Source organism: Balaenoptera physalus, assembly GCF_965194825.1.
Source record: "Balaenoptera physalus genome assembly, chromosome: 4".
Classification (NCBI taxonomy): Eukaryota; Metazoa; Chordata; class Mammalia; order Artiodactyla; family Balaenopteridae; genus Balaenoptera; species Balaenoptera physalus.
Genome location: NC_138891.1, coordinates 86,484,521 through 86,501,834, shown reverse-complemented (window position 1 = coordinate 86,501,834; position 17,314 = coordinate 86,484,521). Strand labels below are relative to the sequence as shown.

Genomic DNA, 17,314 nt, shown 5'->3' with positions numbered 1-17,314 from the left:
TAGCAATACTCGTATCAGATAAAACAGACTTTAAAATAAAGACTAACAGAGACCTTATCTCTGTTACAAGAGGTAAGGAAGAACACTACATAATGATCAAGTGATCAATCCAAGAAGAAGATATAACAATTATAAATGTTTATGCATCCAACATAGGAGCACCTCAGTACATAAGGCAAATGCTAATAACCATGAAAGGGGAAATCGACAGTAACATAATAATAGTAGGGGACTTTAACACCCCACTTACACCAATGGACAGATCATCCAAACAGAAAATAAATAAGGAAACACAAGCTTTAAATGACACAATAGACCAGATAGATTTAACTGATATTTATAGAACATTCCACCCGAAAGTGGCAGAATACACTTTCTTCTTAAGTGCACATGGAACATTCTCCAGGATAGATCACATCTTAGGTCACAAATCAAGCCTTGGAAAATTTAAGAAAATTGAAATCATATGAAGCATCTTTTCTGACTACAACGCTATGAGACTGGAAATCAGTTACAGGAAAAAAACTGAAAAAAAACACAAATACATGGAGGCTAAACAGTGCACTACTAAACAAGCAAGAGATCACTGAAGAAATCAAAGAAGAAATAGAAGAGAATGAACTTGAAGACATGGGGAGGGGGAGGGGGAAGCTGGGGCAAAGTGAGAGTAGCAGTGACATATATACACTACCAAATGTAAAATAGTTAGCTAGTGGGAAGTAGCCGCATAGCACAGGGAGATCAACTCGGTGCTTTGCGACGACCTAGAGGGGTGGGATAGGGAGGGTGGGAGGGAGAGACACAAGAGGCAGGGAATATGGGGATATGTGTATACATATGGCTGATTCACTTTGTTGTACAACAGAAACCAACACAGTATTGTGAAGCAATTATACTCCAATAAAGATCTATAAAAAAAAATGTGAAAAAAAAAAGAAAAAAAGAAATCATCCAGGAAAATACTGCAAAGGACTAGAAACTAAAAAGTAGACAATCCTGTGTCAGAAACATAGGGAGTGGAGAAAAGTGGAAATGGAAAAACAAAAGAGAAGCGAACTAAAGTTTTTGAGGAGAGTGATATACTCATATTTTTTGGAAAGATAACTCTAATGGTGGTATGGACAGGAAGACTCAAGCAGAAATCCTTGCTGTAAGAGTCCAAGCAAGAGGAGATAGACCTCTAAAATAAAATACGATATGGAGAAATCATGGATTTACCAGACATGCCTCAGATAAACTGAAAGAATTTAATGTACATTTTGTAAATGAAATGATTTCCCCAGGACCTGCTCTCCTCTAGGTGAATAGTAAAAATTAGATTCTGAAACTATATTTAGGATTAGAACTAAAAATGTCAATATTCCACTAAGCCACCTAACACCACGATGCCCAGTCAGAAAGCCAGTCATCTTTTAAAAATCCTATTACAAAATTCTTCACTTTCCCTTCTATCTGCAATCTATGATATCCTTCCACATGTGTTATCCAATTTAACCCTCAAACAGCTCACAATGATCATTTTATGAGTGAGAAAATTGAGGCTCAGAAAGGTGAAACAATTTATCCAAGATCAAGCATCTCTAAGTGGTAGACCCAGGACTCAAAACTTAAGGCCAGCTCTCTTTCCACTACACTGTATTAGAGAAGCCCATTAAAGACCTTGTAGACCCTACAGGAAGGAGCCAGACCAGATGTGAAGATGGGTCATGATCAACATAGAGATGATAGTAACTTCTGTGTTCCAGGACTAGAGATAAAATGATTAAAACACAGACTCTGCTCTTAAAGAACTTAGAGTTTAGTAAGGGAATTAAACAAGTCAACCTTTCTGTCGTATAAACTTAGATATGCACTCTTTAAAAATTATTTTACCTAAATTTAATAATCAAGACCCTAAGTGTATATTATAATCTTTACTCACATTTTGATGCAGATCTAGAAGAATGAGACTGCCTTCCATCACTCTTTGATCTCTCTGATTTCCCCTCATCAGTATCCTGATCATCTGGTTCCTTCATTTTCTCTGTAAGCACAAAATTGAGACAGAGAAAGGGATAGAGCTGTAAAATAGAAATCATTAACAGATTTTTTTCCCCCTAAACAAATTCCATGAGCACCAAACACCATGTGTGTTGACAATCTGTATGTTTGCAAGGTATCAGAAATGACTTCACCAGCTGGAGGGCACAGCCATCATCAGAGACCTCTGTAGAATGGCAAAATATAGTCAGATATTCCCTTCCTCCAGGCAAACTTGTCATCGTGGTGCCCTCTTGTTTTCCAGAAGTCCACAGTGAATCACCACCCAAGCCTATCTTTTCTCTAAATGCTCCACATTAAAATTAACCCTTTGCCATCCTTCCTTTGGTTCATCCCCTCCTCTTCCTCCTCCCATCATCAAAGTCCCCTGGTGTTACTAATCAATTTCAATTTTAAAATATTTGTTGAGGATAACTTCTATGTATCAAATTTTATGTTAGGCACTAAATTGCAGTACTGAACTAGAAAGATACAATCCTTAACTTAGTGGAGCTTTTTTCGAAATATAGGTATTAAACAAGTAATTAAAATATAATGAGTGCTACAAAAAAATAGGGTGCTGTGGGCACATACAGCAAGAAGATTAAACCATGTCTGGGGTTAAGGAAGAGGCATTTGAGACACAGGTAATGAGTAGACGTTGGCCAGGCATAAAATGGGAAAGAGATTATTGGCAGAAGGAGCTTCTAAGAGAGGCTTGTGTCTGTGAAGGCCTGAGAGCAGTCTATTGGCTAGAGCAGGAGAGTGAAATGGACATTGACGAGGAAGCGGGTAGCAGATCATCAAATTGTCTCTAAGCTTTGCTAAGGAGTTTAGAACTTATTTCTATGGTAATTGAAAGCCATTGAAGGTTTTTAAGGAGGGGAGTGACACGACAGGTTTTCTCTGTCCTCTTTCTCTATGGCAGCTCTTGTAGATGAGAACATCTACTATGTCTTCCTTCTAAGTCTTCATTTCTCCACACTAAACATCCCGTGTTTCCTCAACATTCTTCTATGGCACAGCTGGCAGGCAGAGTAGAGTAGTAGTACTATTTGGATGAGATCTGTGGTTAGATTCGGGTTTGAATCCCAGTTTTGCCACGTAACTAGCTAATTACTTTACATCAATTCCTCAATTGTAAAATGGGAGTGAAGAAAAAACTATGTACAAGGCTGCTATGAGAATTAACTGAACTAGTGCATTATTATACCTTCCTGGTCTCTCAAGAAAGACTACTATGCCCAGAGCAGCCAGGATCTACACGACACGATCAGTGCATGAGTGCAGAATGGCAACTACCCACCTTCATCTGGACATTAGGGTTTGTACCATCTGTTTTCTTGCACTGACATCATAATGATACCCTCTCTTGATTTTTGTGTTCATTTTTATTTTTTTAGAATTAAGGGATTGAGAAGTTGTATTGTAACCTGATGAGGCTTTGATGTCAGAGAGACTTGTTTGGCCAAGAAAAAAGGTTAACTTGGCCAAGGGCCAAGCCCCTAGCATCCCTTAACCTGTCAGTCCTTTTACATGTACAATGGGGATGATAAGGTTGTCTGGCAGAGTTATTGTAAGTGTTAAATGAGATCTTTTATACCCACAGTTCTCAACTCTGGCTGTACTTTAGAATCACTTGGAAAACTTTTTACAATGTACCATTCTCAGGGTCTCACTCGCTATATAATTCTTTTGTGGAGCCAAAGAATAGGAACCAGAGTTAAGGACCGTGGGTTTATATCAAACTCTTCGTAGGTACTGGAAAATGGTAGTTTTACTATAATTACTACACATTCTCTTTAATACAGCTAGTGCTCAATAAATATGATCACAGAATCTTGAGAGTTGAAAGAGGGTTAATCTGGTCCAATCCTCCCACCCAATATAAGTCACACACCTACAACTCAAGCCCAGGCTAAGAGTATTGGCTAGAATCATACTGACTGGCCTCAAAGCCTGGCTCTTCCTCTTACTATTATAGCTGTGAGGTATTAAACAAGTATTTAACCTCTCTGTGCCTTCTCATCTGTAAAGTGCAGTACCTACTTCACAAGGTGGTTCTGAGATCTCAATGAGTTAATACAGTAAAGCTTTCAAAGAACAGTGCCTTGCACTCAGCAGGTAAAATAGTTGAAGGGATGAATGTTTTAATTCCTGAATAAAGGAACAAATGAAGGAACACACCAAGAGAAAATCAGCTTTAATTTAAACATTTCAGGTAAGAGGGTGAGCACATTCTGCTAATGTTCTCAGCTCTAGTTCTTAGGAAGTTCATTTTATATTATATGAAATCTTCCTCCCTGCAACTTGGATCTATTTGGCCCTATTCTTCTGGGGACACACAGAACAAGTTTTCCTGTTTACTATAGCCATTCAAATAATTGTAGCTAGTTAACTTTCCTTCCCAGATCCTCTCTTTTCCCAGATAAAGCATCCCAATTCTTTCAACTATTTCTCACTAACATGTTTTCAACTCTTTTCAGCATCTGGATAGCTCAAAAAATTAATTCCCAATGCATCGTATATCCCTCCCAATTTTGTATGTCCTTTGAAGGATCTGGACACTTTCCAAAAGATATGAACCATCACTTTACCCGTTGGGGACATTATATTCTTTCAAGGCAGCCTAATATTACATTATCTTGCCAGGGTTGGGGGGGTGGGCAGGCTTATCATATACTGACTCATAATAATCCATTTGTAACCAGCTAGAATGACTAAACCTTATTTCTGTACACCTAACCATGTCCTATCTTATACAACTGAACTAGCTAGGTTTGGGAGTCTATTTGCAGAACTACCTTAAATCTATTTTCATTAGACTCAGGCTTACTGGTCCAGCCTACGGTTAATTCTGTTAACCAACTCATTAGGTAGACTGTGAAGTTTTGAGTCAACCCTGAGGAAGTGTAAAGAAAAAAGAAAATTATAGTACACAGTGTTGCAGAGTGTGTGTTGCTAGAAGGAGGTTGGCTGGAAGCCGGACAGAGGGCTCCCCACGATGACATTACTCAAGATTCATTCCTTAGATTCCAGGGTCGGTCCCCACCCTCACAAACTCAAACACTCCATCTCAGCAGTGTGCCAGAGCTGGTCACGTTGAGATTCATAGAGATTCCTGTATAAAAACACTCAGTTTTTACTTTACAGTGTGAAATACAACTGTGGAGAGAATAACAGCTCGTGTTTTTTTTTACCATGTGTCAAGCACAGTTCTGAGGATTCTACACATATTGTTTCATATATTTCTCAAAACTCTATGAGTTGGGTGCATTTTACAGATGAGATAGCAGAGCAGTTACTATTTGAATCCTTCCCTCTCACCCAACTCATGCAGTTGACTTCCAAGTCCTGTTGCCCAGCGTCCAGTTATTAAGCCTTTTGAATTCATCCTCTCCCTTCTAGTCCCACTGTCACCATCCTAGTTCTGGTCCTCATACTGTCTCACCTCTACCATTACCACAGCCTCATTCTCTCCCTTCTCTGGTCCATTTGTACACTGCCTCTTATATTCCTAAAACACAGCTTTTAATGTGCCACTCTGCTTGTTTAAAACCTTTAATGGCTCCTCATTGCCACAGAACAAGAACTCAGATTCCTTGGTGTGGCACAAAGGTCCTTCATCTTAGGGTCTGTAATTCATCTCTTGTCACCTTCCCCTTTCCTGGATCCCCCTCAGCCCCTCCTCCTTCTCAAAAGTTTTAGTCAGTAGCCACCTTGGACAACTCAACAATTGGCCGGGCATGCTGAGTACTTGTATGCTACTATATCTACTTGTATGTAACAAGGATTTATTGTGCACCTACTGTGTCTTGCATGTGCTACACACTTACTGGACCTGCATTATCCTATTTAATTGTAACAGGAACCCCATGAAGTAAGCACTACCACCTTCCCTACCTAGATGAGGAATCTAAAGTGCAGAAGGTCAACTTGCCAAGTGTCACGCTTAACAGGTCTGGGTGGCTTGTTGACCCCAGAACCCAGGCACTTTCCCACCGACTCCCTGTTCCTGGCTCAGCCCGGTCCAACTCGGACTCCTGCCGTCGTCTGTCTTCCTCCCCAGCTGGATCATGAGCTCCTTGCAAGCAGGAACAGCGTCCACGTTGTATCTACAGTGTGTAGCCCCATGCCTGCGAACGCTGTAGCTTCAAATGTTTGTCGAACTGATCCATAGAAAGGAGAAGGAATGTGTCTCAGCAAAGCCCGGAGAACCCTAGTTCAGCCTAAGAGAAGTCCGAATGGGGTCGACTGATCCCTGACTCGCCAACAGATTTGAGGGGGAGGTTGTGGGAACTGCCAGGCTGCTGGGGTCAAAACTTACCTAAGGCACCGACCTCCGCCGCGCGTTCCCAGTCACGGCGTCTGCCCCAGGTCTCCGTTTACTGCGGTTACCACGGCAACGCCATCCCGCCTCCCGGGTGGGCGGAGACGGGCGGGCCGAGAGGCGCACGCGCCGCCGTAAGGCCGCTTTCTGGGAAATGCCAGGGCGGTTGCAGGGGTACCCTTGATCTCGCTTGCCCTCTGGCCCGGCTATTTCGTGGCCCATGACTCAGAATCAAAGCCAAACAGAAAGCCCGGCATTCTACCAGCTTATTATCCCCGTTTAATTTTTATGTCTAGTTTATATTATTATTATCCTAAGGATGATATATTGATGACTTTCGAAGATATGCCCAATAATACAAAATGGCTCAAAGGTGCCCTGATCACACGCCGTCATCAGCAAAGATACGTCGCGGGGCGATTTTTGTTTTATTTATTTATTTTACGCTATGTCATCTCTGTTGACTTTAAGTATTTTATGTTGTGGGCTCCTTGGTCACAGGACTCTAGGTGCACAAAATATAGGCCTAGCTTGACAGATTTTTTCGGTTTAGCAGTTTGCTCTCCAAATGCTCTGTAGCACAGCCAGCAATCATTATTAATTATTTTTAAGTACCTAACTAATGTTACTGGTTACAAAACATTGTTTTTAAGTGGCTACAGCCTCGCAATAATATGTGACAAAGAACTTTGTATCCAGAATATGTAAAGAACTCTTAAAATTCAATAACGAAAAAATTAACCACCTAGGACTTTGAATACCTCACCACATCAGATGTATGAGCAGTCAATAAACACATGGAAAGATGCATAACAGTAGGCCCCAGGGAGATGCACACCACAATGCAAAAATGCCATATCTACTGGGATGCGTAAAAGTTTTAAAATTGCCAGCAGCAAATGTGGAAGGATGTGGAGCAAATGGAACTCTCATATAATGCTGTTGAAAATGTAAAGTAGCACAACCACTTTGGAAAAACGTTTGGCAGTTTCTTTAAAAGTTAAACATTTACCAAGTGATTCCATGTCCAAGGTATTTTCCCAAGAGAATAAAAAATTTCCATCCATACAAAGCCTTATATGTGAATGTTCATAGCAGCCATATTCACAATAGCAAAAAACTGGAAACCACCCAAATGGTCACTGACAGGTGAATGGATAAATATCTGTACAACAGAATACTACTCAGAAGTAAAAAGGAAGAAACTGATACACACAACATGGATGAATCTCAATTAGGATGAGTGAAAGTAGCCAGGCACAAAATATTACAGTGTGTGTGATTTCATTTATATAAAATGCAAACAAATCTATGATGACCAAAAGCAGATCAGTGGTTCCCTAGAGCTGGAGTAAACGGAGAGATGCACTGCAGAGAGACATGAGGAATCTTCTGGAGATGATAGAAATGGTCTTAATTGTGGTGATAGTTTTGTGTGGATATACAACTGCCAAAGTCCATGAACTGTTCTCTTTCAATGGATGTATGGATGTATTTTGTTGTATATAAATTATTTCTCAATAAAGTTGGTAAGAAAAAAATGGCTGTATTATATTTTGTGTTTATTGGTTTCTGTAATGTTACACAACGATTTTCCAAAAACTTTGTACCATGCATTTATTGGTAATATTGAAATGTTCTCTTTAGTCAAGTATTCTCGAGGATTAAAAAACAAGACCATTATCGCTGCTGTTAATTATATAAATAGTATATCCAGGGTGTCAAAAAGTCAGAAAACATAGGATAAACTTACTTTTAAACAGTATGTTAGTTATTTTCAAATAACATGCTCAACATGTTTTATTTCAACCTACAAACATCTTTAAAGTTAAAGCACTGGATCCAGTTATTAATTTGAGAAAAACACAAATTCACTACAGAATGTCTTTAAAAATCCAGGAATACAGAGGGAATAGTGTATTTCTACATCAAAAAGTTGGCAGTCATTACTGAATGCTTGTGAGTCAGGTGCTGTTCTTAGCATATTTACATCTATTTACCTCACTTAATTCTCACAACCCTGTAAGAAAGGTATTATCTCTGACTTTCAAATGGGAAAAATGAGATTAATCTGCCCAAGGGACACAGCCCAAGGAACACAGATGGCATATGAATCCAAGCTTTCTGATGGCAACACTTGCACCCTAAGCCACTATGCTATATTAGTTATTTCTTTTAAGTTAGTAGAAGTCCAATAATTGTTTTTAAAAAGAGCTTCAAGTCCTGGCTTATAAGCACTCTGACATTGGGTAGCTTATTCAACCTCTAGAGCTCAATTTCCTCATCTGTAAGGGGGGAGGGTGGCATTTAAACACGTCTAACTCATAGGTTGACTGTGAGATTTAAACGCAATAACGGGCTACTGCGGCTTATCACGGCGCCTGCCACAGGAACGGCTCAATAAAGGACAGCTATTACCATTATGGTGCTTCCATATTGTGCACACCATAAGAGGGCAGCGCAGCATAGGCTTTGGAGAAAGACTGCCCATGTTCCCATTCTAGTGCCACCACTCCCTGGTTACGTGACCTTGAGAGAGTGCTTACCTCCTCGTACCTAATTTCCTCATCTGCCTGGCACTTAGCACATAGTAAACCATTATTAAATTCTGCTAATCCAAATGATTTTGCTATACAGTGTAGGAGTGATTATATCATAACTATGGATTTAGCTATCAGTCTAGTTTCTCTCGCAAGCCGCAATTTGGAGAACTGTAAATTTTATTAAAGTTTATTAGCAACTGATCAGCAGCTTTCTGGGACATATCGGACAAGACATATGTTAGCAAAAAACTTGCTTCTAAAACCAAGAAACACAAGTAATCTGAGTTTGGACCGTTAAAAGTAAATACAAATGTAGTACATCACAGTCAAATACAGCAGAGTTCACCTGTCTGCAGTGCTATAGATCCATGGTTCCAAGCATCCATGGTTTGAGCATGCAGCGAATCACATGAAAGGCTTATTAAAAAAGACACCAGAGTTTCTGATCAATAGGTCTGGGGTAGGGCCCAAGAATTTTCGCATCTAACAAGTACCCCAGGTGATACTGATGCAGCTGGCTCTGAAAGCTGATAAAGAGACGCTAATAAAGGTAGTTTAACTTAATTAAAACCAAATATGCACTAATTTATGACTTAGGGATAATAAATGTTTTTATAATGATGTTTCCCAAGCTTGGCTGTTCACTGGAATCATCTCAGGAGGTTTTTAAAATACTAATGTTTGTGTCCCGTCCTCAGAGTTTCTAATTTAATTGGTCTGGAGTGAGAATTGGGCACTGGGAATTTTAGAAGGTCCCCAGATGACTCTAATAACAGCTGAAGTTGAGAAGCACTACTCCAGAAGGCCTAAGAAAGAAAGGCTCCTTTCTCTGTATCTATTATTCTTGGAGTTTTTTCAATCTACCTTTGTATTTTATCAGCAAAAATAAACATTAACAGGATGAATACTTCAATATCAGTCCCACAGGTTGCCAGTGAGCTAGTGGTAAAAGTTTTTGCATTGGTTCTCAGCTCTGGCTGCACATTAAATCACTGTGAGCAGCTTTTTAAAATGCCATGCCAAGGCATCTTAGAGGTTGAAAGGAATATAGAGGAAAAAAATAAAGAGCCAACCAGTTGGAGAATATGAAGGAAAATATATGTCAAAAAGAATGCATTCACAAACCAAGCAGATAACTTGACGTTTCAATAAGAGAAGGAATAACACTAAAATGGTTTTATATGCCATACAGGGATAGTATTTATTAAATACCAAGGTTTAAAAAGTGCAATACAGATGGAAGAATCTGCAATAATGCAAATGCATACAGATGACTTCACATAAATAAAATCAGTGATACCAAAAGATAATAATTCTTTTGCCCCTACAACAATGAAGAGGCCCAAATGAAAGCTGCATAGCACACTTCCTAATACAGTGACTTACAACTGCAGGAGGAGGGAAGGTGTTACCTGAGAAAGTTCCCCAAGCAGTTTCAGTGTGCTTTCCCCTCACCACTCCCACCTCACTTAGGCTGAGAATTCCTATCATAGAGCCAAGGAGCAGAGACCATTCAAAAACCAAGTTTAAAACAGAAACCAATATGTGAGATCATACAGGTGCCTTGAAGAAAAATCTACCCTGAATGCATTGTAGATTCAAGGCTGGGAAAATTGATAGCAACGTTTTGTACTCAATTCTGTTTCAAACATTAAATAAACCAATAAATCAATGTTACTGCATTCAGATATTTAAGCTCAATCATTATTTTTTTGATATACATTACCATTACTGATAACATTTTCACATGTAAAGACTATATAAGAATTTTATAATATACATAACCACCCTTACCTGCTTAAGCAAATATAAACAAATACTCCCACACTTACTTTTTAAAACTATACATTCACTTGATGGAAAAAGTGATGGACTACAGTGACTTCTCTCAAAAGGGGGTGTAAATTTTTCTGAAAGCCAGACTTTAGTCACACCGAGACATTTTATTGTAAGTTATATGCAAAAGCAACTTAGTTCTTCAGAAAAAAATAAAATAAAAATAAAAGAGATCAACATTTGAGATACACTGGACCAAAAAAAATCTGAATAAAGATGATAAAGATAAAAATATATTACGCAAAGGCTTCCCTGATGGCGCAGTGGTTGAGAATCTGCCTGCTAATGCAGGGGACACGGGTTCGAGCCCTGGTCTGGGAAGATCCCACATGCCGCAGAGCAACTAAGCCCATGAGCCACAACTACTGAGCCTGCGCGTCTGGAGCCTGTGCTCCACAACAAGAGAGGCTGCGATAGTGAGAGGCCCGCGCACCGCGATGAAGAGTGGCCCCCACTTGCCGCAACTAAAGAAAGCCCTCACACAGAAACGAAGACCCAACACAGCCATAAATAATAAATAAATAAATTAATTAATTTAAAATATATATATATATTACTCAAAAAAATCCTTGAATTTATTAGAATATAAAACTTTAATTTCCCTCTAGTCAAAATTTTATTCACAAGATGTTATAGGTTGTTTGTGTGTTGGAAATCTATTTGAAATGGTCAAAAATTAAAATAATTGCTTTATTTCTTTGTTCTATTAGTACTAAGTCACGAGATCTTTGTAAGTTTTATCTGAAAGAAGAACATAAAAACTTGAAAGCAGGAGCAGGGAAAGGGGAGTGGAAGCTCAAGAATATATTACTGAGAACAAACTCTACAACTCGACCTCACTTATGACACGTGGGTAGCAAGAGCAAACCAGCCTTCTTCATTTTGTTTCTCAATCTGTTGAACAAAGATGCAGAAAGGCTTTAGAAAGTAATCAGGAGCATGAAACCACTCAAGATTTACAATTATTTATACCAAGTACATAGAACCAAACTTATCTTACACCACTGAATGGCACTAAAAATTATTGCTACTAGCAATTTTTATTCTCTATCAGAGACACTCCCAAATATTCCCTGGTCAACAGATCCCCTTATTGATTTGGGAGGCCTAATTTTTTTAAAAAGAATCAATCCAGTATTTTATACAAATCATATGTACAACTTTTTAAAATAACAAAAAAAGTTATTTGACCTTGGTAAATTAAATCTGTCACTAAATTCCAGAAATTAAGGGCAAATTATATAAAATAGTTTACGTTAAAGCTTTTTAAGAATATAAGAAACAACAAAGGACAAATCTTCCAGTGCTGGGCAATTGGAATATTCTGAGCCTATCGATTAATTTGGACTATAAATACTCAATGTTTATTGAGGCATTCACTATTTGGTCTAATTACTGAAGCTAGTAATAAGAATAGCAAGGAAGATTTCCCCCCACCACCCCATCAAACAGTTGTTAGCTCACGTTTGCAAATGTAATGTTTATGATTTTAAAGATACCCTCACAATTTGCTATGACTAATCAGTCAAAGGAACTATATTTTGCTGTATTACCAGCACAGAAAAACGTCTTTTGCAAAAATTTTGGATATACTGTAAGATGCTTAGTTTCTGTACATTCCTATAGCAAATCAGAACACATAAAAAATACGTAAGACATTTATTTACCCTTTGTGCCATAACCTCTCTACGTGTGGCACATAACCTCTCTGTGGCACACTCAGATACAGCACACTGGGGCAGAGTGACAAGGAAAGTGGCTCCAGGGCTCTGGCTATCCCAAGCCCTACACAGCCACAGCAAAGACTGAGGAAACCAGTATCTCAGTAAGCCCACAACCCATTCAAGGCACCCCTGCATGTTTTGCCACACTATTTGGAATGCTCTGCCTGAAACAATAATGTCCGATCTTTGTTGAAATCTTATTGAATTTTACCTTATTCCTTAGTTACCCTCGAAAACAAAAGAAGTGTATGCTTATTTGTTTTTTCTAATGAAGGTGAATTAGTATTTCTTTTCTTCTGAGAATTTTATATTATCTTTAAGATAACAGGAATAATAATTAAGCATGGAAACTGCTAAAACAGCCACCTCCTATCTTTGCCCTCCCAACCTCTAGACACATTTCACAATTACATTTTATCACATACCTTTGCTCTTGGATTAAGAGGTGTCAAGTGCCCACTTCCTGAGGTGGCATTTAATGGAGAACAAGAATTACTAGTAGCCCCTGGAGATCTATTTATGAGAAATAAAAGAGAGTGAGAGAGTAATCTATTATTATTCACCTTTAAAAATTATATAAGACACAATTCTCAATACTGAGAAGAGCTTGAAAGGAATAGCTGACTTAAGTCCAAATAAGGTAAATTATTTGCAACATATTTTCACCAACCTAAGTCTCTTTTTTTTAATTAATAGATTTTCTTTTTTAGAGTATGTTTAGCTTTACAGAAAGACTGAATGGAATGTACAGAGACCATTAGAGGACAGATAAGTTTTTAACATTAAAGAGGAAGAATGGATGTGCAGCGGTGGGGAAGAAGGTCAAGGTCGTGGAAGAGTAATGAGACGTGGAGCAGTGCAGTACTAGCATGTAGAGTGGACACAGAGAGCCAGGTACATCCTTGGCGTCACCATTTACCAACCACGTGACCCATTGAGGCGAATTGCCCAATTAGCTCTATGAGCTTTGGTTTCACTTACTGTAAAGGAGGAAAATACTATTGGTCAATTTACCCTGTCATATATTACCTCCTAATTTTGTAACCCATAAAATGCTCTATATATGTGCTATTATCCCATTTTTGTTTTCAATAGCCAACCCAATGCTTTTCTACTTAATTAAGGCTTGTTCCTCACTCTTCTTCTTTTTTCCCCCAAAATTCTCCTCCCCAATTACTTGATTTTCTCTACATGAGTGAATCTGTCTGAATCTAAGTCAGACATTATGCACTACCTTTTTTCACAAAGAAAATGAAACACAAACCACGTTCTTGATTTTAACCCTACCTTCTTGAATTTAGCCCACTGGTAGGAGAGACAGTACTGCATTTTGAGCTTTCTGGGGCTTCCGCTACTGGAATAGATACCTCAATCATCCTCTTTCCTCCTTCTATAATATAAAAATAAACATTAGTTTCATTACCTTTCAATAAAATGAAAATTAAAATTTAACTTGATTTCTGTCTTACTGCAAATTATACATTATAAATTTGAGGGTTCTTTCTATATTTTTATCATCATGGACCACAAATACACTTTAAGGATTTTTTAAAAAATGAACTGTGGGACAAGAAACTTTAGCTCTTAGTGTCAATTCAGGAACATGCCAGTTCCTAGAGAGCCAGAATCTTCAGACAAGTGGTATCATGTCAGATCTGCAAGTGAAAAACAGAAATTAAGAGCTAGCCCTAAAGAATAGGAGATCTTGGTCAGAGCAGCTTATCTAAAGCTTTCCAAAAAAAAAAGGAAAAAGAAAGAAAATTTCTGGAGTTAAAACTTTAAATCTCCTAAATCTATTACATTATTACTGTTACTGAAGACATTAAATTTGGAGGGGAAAGTTGGCTGAAGAGCTCATATGGTTAAAGGCAAGTATAATTATGTACATTTTCAATATTTCAGAAGTAGATAATCAGTCAACAGATATTTACTAAGTATCTACTCATGAAAGGCTCAGGCAGTGCTCCTAAGAATCACTGCTTAAAACCAGTGATTTCTGGACTTTAAGGGGTAATGAAGCTCTATTCAATTTTATAACATATTCCTTGGTTACCCTAGAAAACAAGAGGTTCTGCATGGCATATGATTTATTTTTATCTTTATCATTATAGCCCACAGAGGTTCCTGTGAAACCAATAATTTTACTTAAGAAAAGAATACCTTAGACAAATAAGCACTGGAATGGAAAGAACACGGTTGCAAATCTACCAGTTTGCGTTAGAATTTCAGACAAATCACTCAACCTCTTTGTGCCTCGGTTTACTTATTATCAAATAGTTGTATCAGCTTTGTCTACTCTGAGGGTGTGTTGAAAACTAAATGAGCCAACAGAAATGAAAGTATTAACCTCAAAGAACTACTGAAATAGGTGTCTCATTTTATCACAAAATTATTCTTATGAGTGATCTGCTTTATTTTTTCTTCACTGCACTTAGCACTAACTGACATTGTCTCATGTACTTATTTGCTTATTTGTATTGCCTGCTCCCCAACTTGAACCCCGGAGTAGTCAAGCTGGGCAGGGGCTTGTCCTGTTCGATGCAGTATCCCCAGTGCCCAGAACATGGTGGCACGTCGTTGGTATTCACATATATTGAGTGATTTCACTTATTTATTCTAGTCAGAAGTTGCCTCTAGACTTTCTGACTATGAAGAACAGTAGATAAAGCTGTAATATGAAGGAGCCTAGAATAAACAAAGAGGAAGGACCTTAGGGAAATGCGTTATCCATCACTTTCCAGTAACTTCCAAATCACTCTGTTTTCCTGTTTTCTTTTAAAAAAATATTTATTTATTTATTTATTTATTTATTTGGCTGCGCCAGGTCTTAGTTGCGGCACTCGGGATCTCAAGTTGCGGCATGCGTGTGGAATCTAGTTCCCTGACCAGAGATCAAACCCGGGCCCTTGGCATTGGGAGCGTGGAGTCTTAACCACTGGACCATCAGGGAAGTGCCTCAAATCACTCTGTTTTCTGGGTCTGTAATTCAAAAAGGAAATAACTTCTGAGAGAAAAAGTCTTATTGGTAGATCCTTCATAGGTAACCTACTTCAACCAGCCACAGGACATAGGAATCTCTCTAAAACACCGATGCTTGAACACCTCAGGGGGCACACCACTTACTGATACAGAGCTTTGTCTATTCCTGACAATTAGAACCTTCTCTTACACCAGGCCCAAATTAGTCTCTCTAGAACCTTCATGCAGCTCTACTCCTTGAGGGTCTTAATAATTCAGTTTTTGGCTAAAGAGCAACTTGAGGTCTACTTCCTTTTGTCAGCACCTTTTTGAATGTGATCACTATGACAACTAATTTTTCAGTTACTTTCTATTGTTTAGAATCCCCTGTAGCTTTCGACATTCCTAAATGTAACAATTAAATAGGAAGTTTAACTTACATGTGAAAATGTTTTAATGGTTTTAACAGAATAATAACTTGTAATTTGTTGCTGATGAAATTCTAAATTATTTTGATGCTTATGCTTATAAATAGCTGCAGCATATGCCATGAATGAATCATATACAGAAATAGATCCCATTTACATGTAGGGCAACTTAGGAACTCAGACACCAAAGATTAACTGCAGGCACCATGGGATAGCTTTCTAGAAGCTAGAGAGGAGACCAGTCTTCTAATCCCATTTCTGTCACTTAGGTCTGTTTCTTTCTATATAAAATTGAAGACACTGAAATATATGCGCTCTGAGATTTCTTTTAGCTAAATATATACTTGCAAAATCAAGAAAATGAAAATTTTCATGTGTCTAAGCTTTTAAATCATGAATTTGTGACTAACCAGTCCATGCTCCGAGAGGTGACCGAATAGGTGATACTGGTGGAGAGGAAGAATTCAAACCAACAAGTTTCTGCTGCTCTATTAATTGCAAGAGTTTTCCACGAGCCTCCATACTCTGTCGATTCAATTCTGCAATCCGTTCCTCCATGCTACTTGGTGTTAGAGGTTGTACTGCTGGAAAAGTCTTAAGAAAAAAAAAGGACACAGACTCCATATTAAAAATAATACAAACAATTTTGACCTTTTGTAAAAACAAACTCTTCCACTAAGAGCCAGCAAATTAGTATTCATAGCCTTTGCTACATGCGAACGTGAATACTGGGCAAATAGTAATAGAATTTACAAATCTCTTAATTGAAAAATAAAGGCTAAAGTAAAGGGATACTAATCCTTCTAGTATCAGTGCCACATAAGCCCTCTAGTCCCTCTGCCCATGGAGAGTGTCTGTGGGACAAAGCAAAGCCTTCCTGCATCTCTCAGTGTTTGTTGAGCTGCACAAAGATCACACGAGCAAAGATACTACTCCTAGTGATTGACTTCTAACATCCCTATTAAAGACAGGTCTGGAGTTTGAATCACAGTATACAAAAGAGGACCTGCTCTAGTTGAAATAGATGCTTCTATAATTATAATCTTCACACATGCACCATGAGCTATTTGGCAAAGATTTCTAGGAATCTTATCACTCCTTCTGACCATGTGTCAGCCTCCCCAGGCCACTTTTGGCCTAACATACCTGATTCAAGAAGGCTGGTGACTGGAAAGGAATATGAGAGGTAGAGTAAAAAGGAGCCACCCAAGGAATATAATGTAAGTTTGATTTGAAAATCCCTGAAAGGAATGTCACTCTTAAGTATTTCATTTAGTACATATGTCCCTTTGGGGAAAAACAATTCCTACTAGAAGTCATTAATTTGTAGCTTATGCCCATTAGTTAAAAAAGAGATAAGCAAAACAGCACGAATTAAAAATCATTTTGTAATTCTGATTATAATGAAAAGGGCGGTGAGGGCAATAATACTAGATTGTCCTCTCTAGCCTAACTGTTATACTAATTGGAAAAGGG

The 17,314-nt window shown here is 38.3% G+C and overlaps 2 protein-coding genes across 13 annotated transcripts in view; both read right to left on the bottom strand.

The window, feature by feature from the left end:
- Window positions 1-11,254, bottom strand: part of CFAP44 (cilia and flagella associated protein 44) — a 133,807-nt gene extending 122,553 nt beyond the window's left edge. For 3 of the 4 annotated variants that reach the window (XM_082460118.1, XM_082460121.1, XM_082460120.1), the window contains exons 1-2: window positions 6,347-11,254; window positions 1,922-2,023 (exon numbers count right to left, since the gene is read on the bottom strand). In XM_082460118.1, coding sequence (XP_082316244.1) covers window positions 1,922-2,018 — 97 coding nt within the window. In that variant the 5' untranslated portion in view covers window positions 2,019-2,023; window positions 6,347-11,254. Of the gene's footprint in view, window positions 1-1,921; window positions 2,024-4,957; window positions 5,141-6,346 lie in introns of all 4 variants that reach the window. The other variant, XM_082460119.1, reaches the window with a different exon arrangement.
- Window positions 11,255-11,400: 146 nt separating this feature from the next.
- The window catches only part of SPICE1 (spindle and centriole associated protein 1), a 178,664-nt gene continuing 172,750 nt past the window's right edge, over window positions 11,401-17,314 (bottom strand). For all 9 annotated transcript variants that reach the window (XM_082460167.1, XM_082460168.1, XM_082460165.1 and 6 more), the window contains 4 exons: window positions 16,249-16,432; window positions 13,740-13,842; window positions 12,878-12,965; window positions 11,401-11,622 (listed from right to left, as the gene is read on the bottom strand). In XM_082460167.1, the coding sequence (XP_082316293.1) occupies window positions 11,569-11,622; window positions 12,878-12,965; window positions 13,740-13,842; window positions 16,249-16,432 (429 nt within the window). In that variant the 3' untranslated portion in view covers window positions 11,401-11,568. The remainder of the gene's footprint in view (window positions 11,623-12,877; window positions 12,966-13,739; window positions 13,843-16,248; window positions 16,433-17,314) is intronic.